This window comes from Ambystoma mexicanum, chromosome 11 (assembly GCF_040938575.1).
Source record: "Ambystoma mexicanum isolate Mex_15411 chromosome 11, UKY_AmexF1_1, whole genome shotgun sequence".
Taxonomy (NCBI): domain Eukaryota; kingdom Metazoa; phylum Chordata; class Amphibia; order Caudata; family Ambystomatidae; genus Ambystoma; species Ambystoma mexicanum.
The window spans coordinates 929,874,173-929,894,912 of record NC_090934.1 but is presented as its reverse complement, the minus strand read 5'-3'; the positions used below and the strand labels follow the sequence as shown (position 1 = coordinate 929,894,912).

The 20,740-nt window shown below is 44.3% G+C and overlaps 1 protein-coding gene across 1 annotated transcript in view; it reads left to right on the top strand.

The window, feature by feature from the left end:
• Positions 1-20,740, top strand: part of EPS8L2 (EPS8 signaling adaptor L2) — a 473,245-nt gene that overhangs the window by 415,145 nt on the left and 37,360 nt on the right. Inside the window, exons 13-16 of the mRNA XM_069624038.1 lie at positions 379-527; positions 8,543-8,684; positions 9,736-9,836; positions 10,475-10,577. Coding sequence (XP_069480139.1) covers positions 379-527; positions 8,543-8,684; positions 9,736-9,836; positions 10,475-10,577 — 495 coding nt within the window. The remainder of the gene's footprint in view (positions 1-378; positions 528-8,542; positions 8,685-9,735; positions 9,837-10,474; positions 10,578-20,740) is intronic.

Here is a 20,740-nt window from a genome sequence, read left to right as displayed (position 1 = left end):
TTGGAGTAGTACAGAGAGGGAGATGAGCATTCCAGATTAGGGGAGCCAGGAGAGCGAGAGAGCAGAAACAAGGGAGTGTTTACCCACCGTTATTATGCTAGACGCCCCTCTAACTTTTGGGAAATTGCGTTGAAGTGCAGCGCATTTAACGCAAAGCATGTTATAGACACAAGGAGGCCTTCATGGAGGATGGAACCTCAAGGAGGTGCGAGGATGGCAAAGACACAGTCTATGATTGGCCTTCATTGTTGTCATTTATTTCTCCATGTATCTGTGCAATTTGTTGGGCCTGGCTTGGCCGACGCCTCACCTCAGCCTGCCCGGATAACCTGCCGTTTCAGGTTACTGGCCACTCATTGACAGTTTATCTCACCCCAGATTGTGCAGAGTACTGGAGGACCAGAGGTGGCAAGGTCTGTGCTATGCCCTTTGCTTTCCAAAGAGGCCACCGACTTCCTGAAGGGACATCTGACGCCGAAGGAGATGGCAATGTGGGAGTCAATGGGAGAGGCATGGACGCGGTCAAGGTAAGACCAGGAGGAAGACATTCAAATAAGCAGTGATTTCAGGAGGAGGTGGGACAGCGTGGTGTGGGGAATGAGGCCCATATTACATTTAAGATGGTGGACGGGGAAGAGATGTGGGCTACCCAGTGAAAATGGAAGCAGTGACTGTGATATTGCATATGCATTCCTGCACACATGATTGGCCAGAGCATCTTCCCTTGAGAGTTCCTGGTGACTTACACCTCCTCCACCTTTGCTTGGAGGAAGATCACACCAGAATGATCCAGTCCGGTCATTCTTTCTGGTTGTTCTCCCGACCAAGTATTTCAATATATATTGGCATACATTTACCATGACCAGTAAATTCTCAGGTATGTGTAACCATGGGTGATTTGAATCATGCCGTTGGCCTAAGATGCCTATGGTCCGACCCCAGAAAGTAGTGTCAGCAGGATTGCATCTTCTGCTGACCAACTCGTAAATCAGGCCTCTACATTCAACCACCTTGAAGCTTAGCGCCTGTCCTGCTTGCCCAGTTAGTGGAGGTTGGTGTTGTTTTTTTCGGCTCTTCCCGTGTTATCCTTTTCAATTTGGATTAGAATAAGGGAAATGTTTTAATTGATGAATTTGGAAAATATCAACTTAATGCTATTATAATGTTTGATGTGTAAGTAACAGCAGCATCTTCCAATAAAACAGTCTTTGCCTAATGGACTTATTTGTTAGTCCATTTTATGGTGGCAAATTGATCTTTTTTTGTGCTACGCGTCCAAAAGTATAACCACAGGTTTCGCCTCCATTGATGAAGTTTTCCCCTTTGTTGGATAGAACAAGTAGATATGAGCTTGACTTTATGAATTCCCCATGGTGGACTAAGCCCTTGTGAGCTCACATATTGACCGGGGAACCAACTTCCTTACTAGGCAACCAACCACAGACCTAGCCCCCATTAAATTAGCCCACCGTGTTGCAGCCTGCCTCATTACTGGTGCCCTCAAATTCGACCATATCACTCCAACATTGACGGACTTTCACTGGCTTCCACTCCCCGCCAGGATCATATTAAAGACTGAATATATCACCTACAAAGCAGTCTGGAATGAAACGCCAAAATATTTGGCCGCTGAAATCCACACTCTGGAGGCTCCCACAACTCAAGTAGATAAAATGATCAAAATGATGGAGTCTAAGCAAGCGTGCGAAGAGTAGAGTTGTAAGTAGTCCTTCTCTTACCATGCCCTGACCATCTGGGATTTAATCCCAGCATAGGCGGGAAATGCCCCCACCATCCATCAGTTCCAAAAAACAATAAAACATGGCTCTTTAAACAATTCTTACTGGATGAATAATTAACCCCCCCTCCACCAGCATTACTGTGCTACTGTATTAAATGCCAAGCCCAATGCCTACTCCCTTCTGGCATAAACCATTCAGCTGCTGTAGAGCTAGATTTGAACTATAACCAATAAAATAAAAGAACATAAATGGTGATGCACATTCAACACTGTAAGCAAAGCCATCGATCAGTGAGTTGGAAGATGGAGTACAGGAGCAATGGATTTGGAGAGTGAGGAAGCAGAAATCAAGGTAACCAGAGATAGAAAAGGGGAGCGTAAAGGGGTGACTCCAGTCCCAGAACGCGAGATGTAAAGAGCTGTGCAACCAGCAGTTGTGGAGAAATTGTGTAGGGTCAACAGCGGTGCAGAGATGCTGCAAGTGTCAAGGGCAGGAGTCTGCTCTGACCCTGATGGGCTTGCAAATAAAATTTGAGTGGGAACAAGTACGGAGCATGGGGAGGACGTGGGAGAAGTTGGTCCCTGCAAAGCTATTATACCAAAGCTGTGAGTAGCAGAGAAGATCTTGAACACCTCTCACCTTGGGCGAGATAATGTGAAAGAGTACACTAGAGAAGAGCACATGAGAGAGAAGGTGGACCTAGAAGCTCAGTCATATCCATTTAGGAAGAGCCCAGAGGTAAGTTAATGCTTAATGGGGGTTTTGATTTCAACACTTCAAGGAGCTCAGTGGCTCTGATAAACTAAGGGAACCAGTGAAAAGGTTGCATTCTGGAAGTTGTGGTTCAAGCCTTGATGACCAAGCATGTGGCACGGACAGTCAAGTGAACCAAAGGAGGAATTGCATTGAGGGAGTTGTGGTTTAAACTCCAATGGCCAAACCTGTGACCAGGCAAGGAAAATGCATGCATGCTCAGAGGTGCTAATAAAGAGAAGTTAAGTAAACTGGAAGGGCAGCTCGTAGAGGCGGAACCTAAGGCTGAGGTAAACAATGTGTCACACGAGGGGTAGCCGCTCGACAAAGTTGGAACATACTATGCATTTGGTATGTAATTAGTTCTAACTAAATTGGTGGTGTTTTCAGAGAATCACCGGTGGTTCATACTAGTGATGTAGCCTAGAAACCCATAAAGGGTGAACATGACAAATAGATTGCATTGTATAAGTGTACTCAATATTATTAAGAGAAACAACTTCTTTTGGTGCAATTTTATTATACACAGCTTCTCTTATCAAAACAGCAAAACACAAAATATGGTGTCCTGATATATTAGAAAAGCAAGGAGAAAAAGTGCATATAACAGTAGAGCATAGGTCTCAAGTCTGTTCTGCAGTCAAAGAAACAAAAAAAGGAGGAGGAAAACAACTAAATTGTGGTGGTAGGCTTTTCACAAGTATCTACATAACATCATCACTTGAATAAAAAACTCTTTACAGAAATCAACAAAGGCATCAGTAGTTAGGAGTACATTTTCAACAATTTCAGAAAATGCCCCGTTAGGATGAAATGCGACCGAGGATTGGTCACCAATAGATCTAAAATCAGTGTACAATTATATAGGACTTAAACTGACACTGCAAGGACATTTGCTCCTGACCTATACATAACTGTACACTACCTACTAACATCCACCAGACTGTCCTGTTTTGCTCTTGTTACAGTCTTATCCTAACGGGGCATTTTTTGAAATTGATGGAAATATACTCCTAACTACTGATTCCTTTGTTGATTTCTGTAAAGAGTTTTTTATTCAAGTGATGATGTTATGTAGATACTTGTGAAAAGCCTACCACCACAATTTAGTTGTTTTCCTCTTCCTTTTTTTGTTTCTTTGACTGCAGAACAGACTTGAGACCTATGCTCTACTATTATCTGCACTTTTTCTCCTTGCTTTTCTAAAATATCAGGACACCATATTTTGTGTTTTGCTGTTTTGATAAGAGAAGCTGTGTGTAGTAAAATTGCACCAAAAGAAGTTGTTTCTCTTAATAATATTGAGTACACTTATACAATGCAATCTATTTGTCATGTTCACCCTTTAGGGGTTTCTACACTACATCACTAGTATGAACCACTGATGATTCTCTGAAAACACCACCAATTTAGTTATAACTAATTACATACCAAATTTATAGTATGTTCCAACTTTGTCGGGCGGCTACCCCTCGTGTGACACAATAAAGAGAAGTTAACCTGTAGATAAGTTGGTTATGGGAGTTGAGGTTCCAACACCCCAAGGAGCGCAGCCGTGCTGATGAACCAATAAAGAATTGATGTGTACACAGAGGCGCTAATAAAGTGAAGTGACACAATTACAAAATTATTTTATGAGAGTTGTGGCTCCAGGTAAGGGAGGAAATTCATGTGAATGCACTGGCCCTGATAAAGAGAAGCACACCATTGTAGACTCCATGAGATTTGTGGTTTTGGCACTCCATTGAGCACAGAGGTGCTGTATAGGTCAAGCAAACCATGGTTACAAGTTAGCCAAACGTAAGAGCGCTAAAGCAGTGAAGTGCATCAAGAGTGCAAGCGCAATGAAATCCAAGGTAGTCTAGTACCAAACCGCAAATCACATCAATTGGATCAAATAAGGATCCACGTATACAATGAATGGTGATGGTTAAAGAAAGGGAGACAATTTCAACTAAACATGATACTGAAGCAGTGTCAAGCTCCAACAGATTTGGGGAGAGCTGCATTATGGGCATTGTAGTACAGACCCTTCAGATGCCTTGCTAAGTGGCATGGCGGCAACACAGTGAAGTAATATGAACAACTTTGCTGAGAGTTGCAATTTCCATCCTTTCCTAGCTCTGCGAAGAAGCGCAATTGAAAACTTTGCATTAGTTGAGTGCAAACTGTTTCCTTAGAGTTGAGGTCAGGGCAATCCAGTCACTAAAGACAGTCACTCCTAGGGGCGCCGGATGAGAGAACAAAGTGTGAAAACACTAGCCAGCGCACTGCTCCATCAATGGCTCTCATGGAGAAAACAACTGAGTGGTGGATTACGAGCCTCACGAAGAAGCAATGTATAGCAATGTGAACCCAACAAATGCAACCACCTTCAGAATACTCCAAAATCCAGTGGCGGCTGGGCATCGCCATCTGAAGAATCAAGCATGTCAAAACCGAGACCTACCTAAGAGAAAAAAGTGCCATCTGACTGTCATTATAAACTCGGGTTATGTGCCACCCCATCCCACCCTAAGTCCATTTTAACAATCCTTTGCAAACACAGATAATCGAGGTGCTGCAGTGGAGCAGCGGCGACTCACTCAAGGGGCAGATATACTCCATGATCAAGGTCTGAATTTAGTATCCAAGCATCTAACCTCCTGATGCATCATCAACCCTAACCACTCTTTACCCACAGCAACATTTGCCCCAGCCACAACCATCCTCCTGTAGAAGAGGCTCAGCCTTACCTTCACATCTCCGATCCTCTCCCACAGGATTCTCATCATCGAGCTACGTCAGTGTCTGGGTGCACAGCGGAGCAACAGGCGAGGGAGGAATCTGCTGGAGAATCGCAGTGCACCAATTGTCTCCTTTAATATGTCCACCAGAGTGCATGTGAGCAAAATGGCAACATGTTGGCACTTTACAAAATGCCTAAATTAGGCAACAACTGTGTTAATTTCATTGAAGTTTTGGTCGCTTGTAACATGAAGATACAAGATATCACATACATTGAGCGTGGAGGAGAAAAATGACCAGACAATTGTATTGGCATAAAGTTGAGGGAGGTTCAGTGAGATGGGGAGGAGAAAAGTGGGGTGATGATGGGGACATATGAGAGCTGAGATGTAACTGATTAGGTATAGGAATGGATTGGAAACGCATGGTGAAACGGTGCATTTTGCCTGAAAATGGAGTAAACTACATCTTCTCAGAGATGTTTGGGGAGTGAATTGCAAAGTCTGAAAATTAGTAGCCTCTGATGCTTTGTTTTCAATGCCCGGGTATGGCAAGGAGCTGTCAACTGGCGGTTCAGGGGGCTGTCGCTGGCAAGTATTACATGACAAAGACTTTTAAGTAGAAGGGGCTATTGCAGTGGTTTGTTGTGTGTCTGAACCAAAGGATCTTTAATATGATGCAGGATTTGATTTGAATTGGAAACTAGTGAAGTGCCTCAACGCATGCATGTAATGGCTGTACGATATCGGGCTGAAACTGCACCTAAAGGCCTTGTTTGGATGGCTTGGTGCTTTGCAGTGGTAGCATGAAGCAATCAAATGAAAGAGAATTGTCATACTGCAGCCTGGAGATGATGAAGGCTCTGATCTGGGTGGGCTCAACGGTTAGTGGGGGAAAAACTGAAGGATATTTTGGTTGAGGTGGCAGATGAAGGTTTTGACAGTTTGGTTGATTCTGCACTGTTAAGAAAGCGTTGCATGGAATTGTATTCTGAGGGGGGAGTGGGAGCGTAGGTTGTCTGGCGCATGAAAAGACATGGATAAAAGGAGGAGTTTTCCTATGTGCAGGATATCTGTTTTGTTCATGATGAGGGTGGATATCTTGTGGTCATTGATCTTTGGGTTGCTTTAGGATAACCTGCAAGAGATTCAAGGAGGGCAATGGTTTTGCCTGGCCCCATCAACCAAGACTGGCTGCCACTTGCCACCAGCTGGGTATCATGCAGCTGGAAAGGTTTCATTACCCCAGCTTGAGGATACATATAGATATTAAAGAGCCAAAAGCAAGAGAATTGAGGCCCTCTACTTTGTGCAGTTTAGCGATGATTGACGCGTTTGAGATGGATTGTAGCTAGGAAAGTTCCAAGTAAGACAATCTTAAGGATCAATACCTGCCCCACTTTTTACATGCAGACACAGAAGTCATCCTACTTGATCTGGCATGCCCATAGCAAATGTGGGTCTGGACTACCATGCCCAGCAGTCCTGGTGTGTGCACGCTTGGAGTATGGATGGTGCGCTCATCATGCGCGATTCCCCCAAACTCAATCAGCAGAGCCAGAAAATACAAGGGAAGCTTAGTCGATGAGAATGGTGCTTGACAACTCGGTATCTCTGGTGTGTCTCTGCTAACTGGCTCTCTTTCTACTTCTGTAACTGATTCATACAGATGTTCCTCCCAATGCTCTCTGGATTTGTCTTAGTCTAGTATTTTCGTCTCACCTCATTGCCTCATATGCTGACCTCAGACTGTATAAAGGACTTGCCATTACCTTACCGTTTGAGTCATCAAACCGGACAGATTACTTCTTGTATTGTCTCTAGAGTACATACATGATTTGCCTCTCTTTTCCTTGTGGTGGTGTTGTTTCTTCAGTCTGCCTACTCCCATACTGTATTATGGAACGTTATCAGTATTGTTTCAGACCTAATCATTCCACGTGATTGTCACACCAGCATGACCCCCCCTATGGGAAGCCTCACCTATTCAGTGGCACTTATCCTGTTTTCCCTGGCACCGTTTCTCCTGCAGAGTTGTGCGCTTATGTGCCCTTCATGGACTATACTGTAATTGTCCTGAACCACTCCTGGTCCCCGTTATCATGAAGTCTGGATAGTCCCCTGCAAATCTCCTTTTTTTGTGTCTTCGTTCTATTCAGGGCATTTTTCTTGAACCTGGACTTCCTAAGGAGCTCCTGCACTCACTCTTCAGGTACCTGAATAGCGGCTTGTACATAAGGGAGAGGAGGGTCTGTGTTCAGTCTTGCCATACAACTTTTCTTCTTCTATTGCCGTTTTAGGGGAGGATCCATACCGCCTAGTGTCCATGTCCCTGCTCACACTCTCATTCTAGACTTTATTCTGGGTAGCTGTGCTCAGCGAGGGTCTCCGGTTGGGTGGATTGGTTGGGAGTTCTCAGTGAACCCCGACCATGACAACACTCCAGACAAAACTTTCAACCATTTGAGCAGAATGTTGTGGATAATATTGTTTTAGACAAAGATGAGTTTGCATGTCGGATTCACCTGCATAGAATGCATCCAGGGGACATTATTTGATGTCCTACTGGGCTGATACGGGTGCGTGCCTGGGTCTTATTCCAGAATGGAGTCTGTTGAGAAGTTAGCCATCTCCTCCACAACTCTCAGTCGTTGCACAGAAAACTTGTTTATGACTTTGCCGATTTTATGGAGGTTGGATGTTCGGAGGAAGTGAGCAAAAAATACAGGTTTAGATGGGGTTCTAATTTGATATTTCATGCATTGAGGAAAGGGGCCATCTTGGAAGCTGTAGTAGTCTTGGTCTTAGCATGGGTCAAACCTACACCTGTCATTATGGAATCGCTGCCTTCCAGGACCTGCAGACCTGCTCAGTGGCACATGCCTCCAGCGGCCCATCCACAAAGATAAAGCTGGACAAATCAGCAATGGCTTGGACTGAGTATCCGATTTCTAAACACACTCTGTGGAAAGTTGTATTTGCATAAACATCTTCCAATCTAGCTAGTGGCACTATGTGAACACTCGAGGCCATCATTTTCAGTGGTCGCTGAAACCACCAAGCTGGTGTTTTACCTGGAACGAAGACCCAGGTTCCTCATGGTTTGCCAACCCTTGTTACCCTTCTTTGTAGTCCAGGCCAGCTTCAGTGAACAGGAGAGATCATATGTGGGCTGCAGGAAAGACCATGTTGGCCATGGCCAATGACTAACTTTTTGGCTGCATCTTTGAGTGTTATTTCGCTCCTCGACCCACAATGTTTTAATATACTTTATTGCCCCTTGCCCTGTGTCTTCAGTGTTTTATTTTACTCTTTTTGAAGGGCTGAGTGGCCCAAGGAACCTCTGGTGCCACTCTACATTCCCAAGTTCCACAGCGGCTGGCAACCACCTCTCGACATCTTCCATGGTGCTCCCTGGGAAGTGGAAATCTCACACCCGTCAGACTCCATGGGGCAAGAACAGGTGAGACTTCTGCTCTTGTGATCTGTGTGGCCTGTTGTTTGCAAGGAGATTCAGCAAAGTATTTCTGCTTTTTAGTGTCTGCCTCGTCCTGCCCTTTTATCAGGTCTTCGTGCAGCACCACAGTTATATCTTTTGAAACCATTTTCCAAATCAAATTCTCATCTCCCTGAAAACCCTCAAATTCTCTCTTGAAATATAAAGCAAGATGTTAAACAGAGGAAATCCTTTTACTAACAAGTTCCATTTCCTCCGGTAAAACTCACCTTTGTCCTTTGTCCATTTCGTTTGGTAAACGTCATGGCACTATTAGTTTTCTTTGTATGACCCTCAAACACATTTTTGAATAAAAATGACTTTGTTTGCAAAAGGGGGTAGAACCTGTAATCCTCCAAACTTCAAGAGTTATTTTTTTTATTAATTAGCTTCAGGTAAAATGGGTTTATCTGTCCAAATTCCTAAAAACGCCAAGAATAAGTGGAGTCCTAAATATTGTGTTTACTACCTGACACCAACAAATAAGGTCCCAAGAACCTTTTGATTGTGAGGTTAGTCTGGACAGACACTTGTATCCTACCTGACCTAAGCGACTCCCCTGGCCTTGTTGGAAGCTTTCCATTATTGCTACCCATTTTCTTCTTGCAAATACATCCTTCAGGCCTATGTAATTGTCGTTTCGAACTTTTGTCTGATTACAAGTGGCTGTAAGAGTAGTCGGATTTGGCACCAATTCTTCCAGAATTCTCGCCAAACTCGTCATGAAGCCATATGTGTGGTTCATCCAGGCCATTTTCCAGACATCTCTGCTTACCTGGCACAGGATCACACGACAAGATCTCGGTATACACACAACGCTTCTCCCTTCCCTCTTTCTGGTAGGAGGCTTTCATAGCATGCTACCAATGAATGAGCGGCGAGTCCTTATCGCAGACTTGTGAAGAAGCCATTGGAAAGTACGAGAATGATGGAGAAATGAGTGGTAATACGAGAAATACTGTTGCGTTACTGTTCTAGAGAAGGATGCCAAACATGACAATTTTATTGTCCTTTGTAGGGTTCATCAGCAAATGGATTCCCATTTCGGAAATCCTCACTGAAAAAAGGCCAGTCAGGAGAACAAATGGATGCAAGTAAGACAAACGCTGGCCAACAAAGGTAAATGCAAGATGTTTGCATGAACGCTTTTAACATAACACTGCTTTTGTGTGTAAGGCCTGATCTCCTTAGCCTTCACATTGTCTGTGCACCCCATGTGACATGTTTACTAAGTGGTGAGGGTGACTACTCAATGGAATACTCAGTTTACAAATATGTGATATTTGACCATTGGTGACAGTGACCTTTAGATTATGTGTGGCTGTGATGTCACTGTGAAGCCACTCGTTATCTTCCTATGTTCTCCTCTTGTTCAATGGGAATTGTCATTTCTCATGTCATAAGGGGAGACCTGAGACATTCATTTGGACCTGGCCCATAGGTGCTCTGGATCTGACCAACCAGATACTGTGTGGTTCCATTTGTTTGTCACAGCTCCTCTCCGAGGCATTGGGACCATTAGCAGGAAGGAAGGCCCTCTTCTCAAGCTTTCAATGAAGGGCCTTTGAAACCTGTAAAGATGTAATTAACACGTCTCACTAACATGTTACAGTGAACATACATTTCCCCATCTGCTTTGAAAAGCAAAATAAGCACAGTGGCGAGTTCAAGCAATGTTGTTCAACTTATTTAAAATTTCATCACCTTACTAAAGAAGACAACGTTTGATTTCGTGTCCCATGTCTTCTTTCTTAAAGGATCTTCGATGCACAAGGGCCGAAGAAATATGCCAAAATCAGATATGACTTCACGGCTCGCAATGCCAACGAGCTCTCTGTGCTGCGAGATGAGGTGCTTGAGGTGGGTACGAGAAGGACAATACATGGACAAGTGCACCCCTCTAAGGGGAACATGCTCACTGACTTTCCGGAGTCATTTTAATTTTACCCAGTACAAGTACATTACTATTCTTTGGGTCCTGCGATGGATTGGGATGGATCCCACTAGTCCATCACTGCAGGGTGCTGTGACAGAGAGACCATAAAGGGATTGCGTTCCCAAGTTCCCTGTGTTATGTGAGTTGGTGTACGGATCCCCCTTCCACTTCATCTATCTGGTTTGTGGTGGAAAGTATTGTTTTTGGTGCTAAAACTCATGCAGTTGGACTAGGGAGACACCAGGCTGTGGGTTTAAAGAGAAGGGTTTCAGCCAAGTTTGATGTATGGTATGTTCTTCCCCCTCCCGTTCTCCCTTTCTCTATGGCTGTCTTGTTGGGACACTCTCCTGTTGTTTTAGTCAGGCCGTGTTTCCAATATCTGAGCAGTGCCATGAGAGTGCACAGTAGGGCGGGTGAGTAACAAATAATCCATGAGCTACGGAGAAATGACCTCCCTTATATTCTCTTGCAGATGCGGTATACGTAGATCACATTGCAGAAGATTCGGCTGAAAACAATTTGATCAAATTCTTTTGAACGAATTTCACTGCAAATATATGTGCAGGGTTTGGTTAGGGTAATAATTAATGTGGGGGGACATGGGGTGGCTGCAGGGGATCGCCCCATGCATATATTTGCAGTGAAATGTAGTTTAAACAAATTTGATCAAATTGTCTTCGAGAAAATATTCTTGCTGAGATCACATTGATCCACGAATACTCCACTTGCTTGATTTGTGAAAGGATCATGACGATATCTGGCCTCGGGAAACAAGATAAGGGTTTTCCATTCTTGAACAGCGCTAGAAACCTTTACTGATCAGATGCCACGCTGTATCCGATCCACTCACTTGCATGCATGAATTTGAAGTAATGCTTCTACTTGTAGTCATGTTGCCGGATTAACCGGACCTGGTGCTTTCTTGGCAGTCATCATGTTGAGTACAGGTATCCTGTTCAGTGCAGTATTTGGGAGCACCTCCGCTTGTTTGCTTGCAGTTCTGTTTGGCCCAGAAGGTTTTTTGGGGTTAGCTGCAGCATTCTATAAGAATGCCTTCTAGGGATTCCCTTCCTAACAGGTTATCCCCCTTTTGGGTCTCCCTGGGGACCTGATTTACAGGGTGGCCCTATGGTTAGCCCATGGTAATGTGGGTTTATGTAAATTGGAATTTGGGTTCCCAGCTGCAGTCTTCTGGAGCATAGCCTTACAACTCTAGGAGATAGAAAAGGTCCTTCTACCGAGAGTCCACATTCCTGGAGACCACATATTCATCATGTGCTTCTTTCACTACCTGGTATAGGTTTCTGAAGCGCAACACTGGTCATAGGAGATAAATATGAAAAACAGGATGCATCTTGAGGTGCAGAAGCAACTGTAATTTCATTGTGATAAAATGGATGGATTGACTGAGGGATTAGGGCCCCATGTATTTGGTTTAAACCTACGTGTGGAGCCGAGGATCCTTGTGTTTTTGTAGACAATCACACCTTGGGTGCTATTGGATATGCAGGTTCTTTATGCCTATGCATATCTGAATGCTTCTTGGCATTATCCTAATTCTTTCAGAGTTGACCTGTGATCTGTAATTGTTCTTTTTGGATTGCCTGGAACCATTAATTTGCTGTCGACGTGTCTGTGGTGTCTACGGGAGGTAGAGGTATAATATTGTGATATTGTGCAGTGGAGCAATAGAAAGGTTAGAAACCAGTGGATGTATGATTTGAGTTGTTGGAGATGAATTCCACAACGACTAAGAATTTTGGCTACATTAATACCTGAAGTATTGCTCAGGCGGTAGAGGTAAGGGTCACACTATTCCAACAGGGCTTTGTGAAGACTTTGAGCTTGGATACAAGTCTCACACTGGTTCAGAGCCCTTGCCATCCTGTGGCATAGCTTTCCACCATGCATATCTCTGAATAAAACCCAAAGCTTTCCTTTACCCATAGTGTACTGCTAAGGGGCTATGTTGGCACCATTCTAGACATTTGTGTTGTTCAGGCATCTGTGGAACTCATAAATACATTCCCTGTTAAAGGAGCAGTGGCGGGCAAGAGAAGAACACAGACTTTGGTTTTCCATCTCACTGGGGTTGTTTATGAAATTTTTCCTAACTTTGCCTAACCTGGGGGAGTTCCCTAACTAACAAAGCTAAATAAGGTGCTTGTCAGTCATCAGAGTCCCAAATCAAATTCTATCCACTGTCCAAACAACTAAGGAACAGGAGAATGACTCCCTTCTCATGTGAGCTGTTTTCCCACCAAGTCCAGTTCATCAAAGTATTCTTAGTAACTACTTTTATCAACAGTTCAGATACTGAGTTCTCCAAGGTTTCAACAGCCATTCATTCGCTGGTTCTTTCTTTCCAATTCTGTTCTCTTTTTGTTTAATCCTATTTGGATTTGTTTTTTTCCTTCCAATGGACAATTCTATTCCTTCCTCTTTGATCAAACGTAAGAGTTTCTCTCTACTCAACATCCAAACTGTAGCTTGACTGGGACGAGTTTACAGATTCAAATAATGATTCTCTGCTCTGTTGTTTGCTCTGAACGATATATCTTAATTGGGACGAATTTGAGTGCTCCAGTAATGAGTCTCCCTCTCATCATTGACCTTTGCCACTTAATCTCAATTGGAACAAGTCTGTGTTTCAGTATTGCTTCTCATTTTCCTTTTGTATTTTTCATAATTTATCCTGACTGGGACGAGTATGAGCGCTCCAGTAATGATTCTCACTGTCCTCTTGTATTTTTGATAAGTTATTGTGATTTAGACGAATGTAGGCTTTCCAGTGATGATTCTCACTCTGTCACAACTTGCTCCCTATGCTCTCTTTACCACCACTTGGGGGCCTGATGTAGGGTGTATTCCCTGTTGGACAGTCCTTTCAAACCTTGGTGATTTGGGAGCACTGAATCCTTATTTTCCATGTCACTTCCCTTCTGGATCCAATCCAGGTTTGTGGCAGCCAGTATGCTGCTTAAATCAAAATACTAAGCTTCCCTGAATGCCAGGTGGGATGGGTGTAATTAGGGCCACATTTGGGTCTCCCTCTTCAATCCCCCGTCTGGTTGACAAGTCAACCACACTCCGTAGATGACCCTCTCTATTCACGTGTAGTCTTGGGACCCAGACCTTTGTCACTTCTCCCAGATGTCCATGGTATTTTACATGCTCATATAGGCTCCAGATCATATAGCTGCAGTCTCCATCAGGGTTGCACCATGCCCATTTTCCCCAATAGTTGCATGGATCTGGGGGAAAAGAGAACACTGTACCTGGCAGGAACAGAGGGCACTGTGTCAAGTGGGATTTCAACACGTCAAGAGTCTGCGTCTCTCCACAAGTCTTCATCTCTAGGTCCAATAATCATTCCTATTGTCTTTTCCGTAGTCTTATTGGACTGTGCTATAGCTACTCTGATAACGCAGAAGGCAAATAATACTAGTACTAACGCTGCTATCAGCACCGTCAGTCCACTAGCCATCCATGATGGTATCCAGGAACAATGTACGTCAGCGAATCTTCATCTTGTACTATTGGGTCCGTCACTGCTTCCATTATAGTGTGCAGGTCTGATAATTGCATGATTGCCTCAGTTAGTAGCCCATTCTCTCCATCGTAGGAAGGCGCATCCGTACAGCAGTAAGGCCCAATTTTGGTGCAAATGCCACCTTCCACAGCTGTAAGAAGATCCAGGATGTATCTGTTCTATAATGTCATCAACCTGACCACTCTCACCTCTTCTTTGATGGCATTAAAACCCTTGACGGTCCAGTTTATCATCTGCAACAGTTCCCATCTGGTGATCTGGAGCCACTTGGAATTCACATTGGTCTGGATTGCTGGAATGATTGACGCACAGAACATCTCTGTCGTACTGCATAATCTGTGTTCTAGTTGTATCGCATCTAGTGCATCTTCCATTTTTGATAAAACGTAGTTTCCTCTCTTCACTCATGAGCTCTACAGATCTCTTCTTCCTCTGGTGTATGTCCATTTTGGGGAATCCGTCTACTTGTATGTCTTTTTCGGTGCACTACTAATGCTGGATATTCAGCAGTACTAAGAGCATATCCCTCCCCAGTTTGGCGGTAGTTGCATCTAGGCCTTGGATTCGCAGGCCCAGTAGTGATCCATTAACACTGCAGTACCGACCTTCATGTCTGGTGTTTTCGATATTCGCTTGCATCCTTTGTTCTCTCCAACTTTCACTGGACCATCATTCTGGAAATACAAGGAAGCATTCTCGAGTGGTATGATTTACATGGGACCTGCTTCGGTTTCCACCCAGGTGAGCAGCTTGGCACTCGCTGCCCATTTCTTGAGGCAATCCTAATTTTCCTTCTGCACCACTTCCACTGGAACTGTCAAAAGTGCATGTGCTTTGCTTCCTACCATCCCTTCCTTCCATCCATCCTTCTCCTGTGAATTTCTGCCCATATACTAGTAACTGTGGCTTTTCCCAGCATCCTGCCATTCATCCTATCTCTATTTGGGCATTGTACCCCTTTTGTGTCACTATTCTGGCTTCTCCTTCATTTAGGCCATCAGGAACATACTCTATTGTCTTGCAATTGCTCCAATAGACATCGATCATTTTTTGTGTTTTAATATAGTTGTCTTCATATGGGACTGTATTCTACGGCATCCATCTTAGATGCCTTGGAATCTGAGGGAAGGATATAGTTTATTGCCGGTTACCCAAATAATAGAGTTTCATGGGAGATCATCACTAGAAAAAAGGATCTATGGGTGAGGAAAGGATGTTCAATATCCCCTACAGATGCATTATGGCGACAGGAGAGCACAGGAAAGTCAGTAATCCTGGTGACATTGTTGCAGATTGCGCTCACGCAGCTGCGTTATCCCACTCACCCAAGTAAGGATGTTCTTGCTGCAAATATTGGGGAAGATTGGTTCTGTCCCAATCTGGCAGAAAACATCACCACATTTATGGATAATTATGTAGTATGCAAAAAATACAATGCAGGTCACACATTGCACATAGTGCGAGGAGCAATACTGCACCCTATTGGGCCCTTCCAATATCTCCATTTACACGTTGGCCTCTTGTTGTGCAGAGCGACAGGTGCATAAGGCATTGTGCTCTGCCTGTTGGGGTTTCTGTAGCTATGAATGTTATGGAAGCACTCATGGCATAGGGGATGAGAGAGCAGACAAAGCAGCTCTGTTGTCTCTCTCCCCACCTTGGTAATGTGTTTGTACCACAGGTTTTTGGATACATGGGCTGAATCGGCTAGGTGTGGATTTACTTGTTCATAATCTATATCTGCACTGCACCCGAGTCGTTTTACTTCCCAGGCAGCATTGGTCATCCATCCAGATATGGCTTCAGTAAAAGCAGGAATGGGGGTTGTGTTAACGAGGACCAAAGCATGTGCATGCAAAAATACAACCTTTTGTAGTGCAAAGAGGGTAAAGGGGTAGAGAGAGAAGAAGACTAAAAATATCAACGCAATAGATCATGTCACAACCTCCATCTTCTGTAGTGCTGGATGTCTTTTATATTGTCCATTGAGGCCATTTAAAAAGTCCTTAGAATTTAGTCAAGCTCGTCTGTGGAAATACTGAGCAAGTGCAGCAAAAAACAATTGCTCCCAAACAAGTTGCACCTTGGCATTATTAAATATATGATAATATGATGATGATATAATGATAATGATAATAGATGGGTCGCCTCGAGTCAATGCAGGAAGAATGTGTGCCACATAAAGAAGAAAAGCATAAATTAACATCTTAGGAGGTATCATCTATCAAGCTGTGGCTGCAAGTTTGGAAAGTATCAAAATGTGTACCGGTATAAAATCATTAATCGAAATCAGTCCAAACTTTCATGATGATACCTAGTGTGAGGAAAAGATAGTCTCGTCGCTGATCGCATCTGCATTTGCAGTGGGGTTTATTCTTCTTGTTCTTCTTCTTGCATCAAATCGTCTGCATCTTGGGCAGAGGAGATCTCACCTCTACAGGGCTTGATGTCTTCAAGGTAGTTCCAGGCCTTCCCCCCCACAAGTTTAACTGCCCTATCTGTGGCTTGTTCTACTGAATAGGGGCCGTCGAACCTAGGCTTGTACCAGGACCGGGTGAAGTTATGTAAATAAACCTGATCTCCTGGATAAAGAGGTGGTTGCTTGAGCAGTTCAGTTCAGAGTCTGTTATTGGTGCCTTATCCTCATCCTTCTGCAACCTCCCCCACCGGTTTTGAAGCTTTCGAGAGATAAAAGAAGCACTAGCCATCATTGAAGCGATGTATTTGCCCATTTCATCACTTAAGACAGTGGCTGTACTTTGGGCATCTGTCAACGCTGTAGTGAGAGGAGCAAGTGGTAGTCACTTGCGTCATCCTGTCACCAACTCATGAGGAGTTAAATGGTGGTGGGATCGCAATTGATTGTGTAATATGAACAAAGCTAGGGTAGGCAATGTAGCCATCCCTTCTGTAGTGTTGCTTTTATTTTTGCTATTTTTTCCTTCAACAAGTCATTGAGACATTCACAAATCCCATTTGCTTGCGGGTGATAAGTGCAGGAAAACATATGCTTAATCCCCAGCAGGGCTATGATGTGCTTGAAGGATTCCTTTACAAAGTGAGTCCTATTGTCTGAATGCAGGACCTTGAACACCCCCCATTGTGGGAATACATCTCTAATGAGGAATTTCGCTGTGCTGCAGTTATCGGGGTGTGAGCATGAACCAGCTTCAATCCAGCGAGAAAAAGAGCATACAACTACGATCATGTAGCGATGCCCTTTGCAAACATGGATCATGTCTACATAATCTAAATGGAGATATTGGAAGGGCCTGATAGGGTGCAGTATTGCTCCTCGCACTATGTGCAACGTGTGGCCCGCATTGTATTTTTTGCATACTACATAATTATCCATACACGTGGTGATGTTTTCTGCCAGATTGGGACAGAACCAAACTTCCCCAATATTTGCAGCAAGAACACCCTTACTTAGGTGGGTGGGATAATGCAGCTGCGAGAGCGCAATCTGCAGCAATGTCACCAGAATTACTGACTTTCCTGTGCTCTCCTGTCGCCATAATGCATTTGTAGGGGATATTGAACATCCTTTCCTCACCCATAGATCCTTTTTTTCTAGTGATGATCTCGCATGAAACTCTATTATTTGGGTAACTGGCAATGAACTATACCCTTCTCTCAGTATCCTGTTACGCACACGTACGTGTGTGTTAGATGGGGTATCAAACTCATTTATTTCTGTTAAATATGCTGTTCACTTTGCTTCTGCATCTGCAGCTTCATTGCCGCAGGAGATCAAGTCTTCCCACCTTGTGTGTGCCTGGCACTTCACAACTGCTATGGCTGATGGGAGTTGTAGTGGATCTATGAGTCAGGCCAATAGGGGCTCATGCTGCACTGGTGTCCTATCAGCACATCGGAAGCCCTTCCTCTTCCACCTTGACAGTCGAGCCTATACTGTGGATGTCAAATAGGCAGAATCGGAATACACAGTGATCTGCTTGTTCTCATGCACTTCTAATGCCATTATAAGAGCCACTAATTCTTCATCTTGCGCTGAAAAATGTGAAGGCAATCTTGTACTTGCTACTACTTCTACTGTCCCGCTTTTACTACTGTTGTCCCCGTATGCCTCTCTCCTGTCTGGTCTATAGTTGACACGTCAATAAAGAGTACTTCCCCTCCTTGTAGGGCATTCTCTCCTGCTTTGTGAATGTAGTCATAATGTTCTGTGTACGTAGTACAGTCATGTACATAGTCTCCCTCCTCTACTGGTTCAGCTACGAATGTCGTTGGGTTTAAAAATCTTCACCTCACTATTTTTATCGCCGGATTCGAGATGATCACCTGGTATCCGGATGCTCTATGTGTGGTCAATGTGCTCTTGGGCTTTTCAAGGATAGCAAAAAGGACATCCTCCTTGTGAAGTGTGGTACTGCACCCCATCGGGATATTCACAGACTTCTGTACTGCAAATGCAACAGGAGCCAATACTTGTTCGCAAGGATAGTGTCCTTTCATCACTGGGTCCAAATGTCCGCTATGATAGGCCATTGGTTTGTGCCCTAAGGTTGTCTTTTGTGTGAGCACCGCTCTCATCACCACTCTGTTGGAGTGTGAGAACAAACACAATTCTTTACTGTAATTGGGTTTCACTAACACTGGGGCCATGCATTTTGCCCCTTTCAAATTCCTCAAACGTTTCATTCATCTCTTGTGTCAGTGTCAGATTGCCGTCCTCTCTCTGTGCCTCCCGGAGCCCAATTAAGAAGTCTCAGGTATGTGCTACAGTCAAACACTCATGCCTTGCAATAATTAGAGACCTAAACATTTCTACATTTCCCTGACCGTTCATGTCGGTGGCGTTCTAAAGATCGCTGCTGCTATTTCTGGGGTTACTTTCCTACCATCCTGTGATGTTAACTGTCCAATGTAAAACACCTCACTTTGGCAATATTGCAACTTTGCCTTGTCCACCTTGTAACCCTTTTCTGCTAACACTGCCAGCAACTACACTGAGTCTTTTCCACACTGTTCTTCTGATTTGCTGCATAACAAGATATCATCTACATAATGAATAACTGTGCTGTCCAAATGTATGTTCCATAGGTCCATCTGGAGGACCCTATTGAATATAGTGGGTGATTCAGAAATGACAGTGGTGCATTTTTCAGTAAGGCTTTTCTTTGTGGTACTTCCCTATAATGAATTCTCACCCAACAGGGAATGCTCATAAAGAACACTGTCTCAAGGTCTGAATGATCATCTCGAAACAGTTCTTCGTCTGTCAAGTCAGTCAGTCTGTGCCCTACTCCTACCGCAATTACAGTTCTCCATGCCCTTCTGTGTCATCAGTCCCATGCACTGCTCGTCCCTTACTATAGCCATCTCTAGTTCTAGTGGGAATACTTGCCCTCCTTCTCGTCTATTGGAACTTCTGGTCTGACCAAGAATTCATTGGGTATAAAAAGCAGTTTTCCCTATATCCCTGGAAGCCATGCTAATAGTACATGCTAATAGTACATCTCCATATTGGAACAACTCAGGGTTCACTGGCACCCCCTCTGTACAGCCTGCCCACAATATGCCTGAATTAGTTCTCACATGTTCATGTAGTGAATTCCTGGGGTCGAGCATACTATCCCCTGATCTGTGAATGGTGGTCATGTTAAGTCGGCTCATCATGTCCCTACCTATTATGTTGATTGGTGCCTGTCGGGGATATAACAATGGCATTGTGAGGTCCTGTTCCTCTATGGAAATCGGAAGCTCGTCAGTGAAAGGAACCAAGTCTGTAACCTCAGAGAATCCCTGCGCATACATGGCAGTGCCTGACATCAGATATCTCTCATCCCTAATACAGGGTCTGATCACCCCATATCTACGATAAGAGAATGGGATTCATTACGAGTACAGTGGTAACCCTGCCGGTGCTACCAGTGGGTTGCCGCCAGACTCTTTATGATTTACCGGCGCCTGACTTCCCACTGCCACCGGCTCATTACGAGTCCGGTAGCCCAGGAAGTCAGGCACTGGTAAATTGTAAGTTTCCATTGCCATAGAGTCGCATAGGACTCTATGGGAGTGGGGACACAGAAGCACTGGCACCGCTGCTAACGGTGCTGGCACTTCCGTGAAGTGTTTGCCTACCATGCCCGCTGCGCCCGGCAGGGTTGGACCTATCGGTAAAGCAGCCATGGCAGGCAAACACGTCCAGAAACAAGTGTGCCAGTGACTTTACCGGCACCCTTGCTTCCGGACCAGCAGTCTTAGAATGAGGCCCAAGGTATTTTCACCTATGGTCACACCTACACGTGGTTTCTCATTCGGGTCGGGTGTAACAGATAGGATTGAACACATCAGGTCTGTCTGTGGGCTGTCCTATTGTGGGTATTGTCAGCCCCATCCCTGTGAAGGGATTACCCCCCACCATGGTCGCTCCCCCTAGTTTTCTTATGGCAGTCGGCATAGTCAAGCCTGTGTCTCTCGTGGCTTCAACATTCTTCTGTGCGAGTTGGGATGACTGCGTGTATTCTTGTGCCTGCAGTGTGTATACCATGGGTTGATGTGACTGTA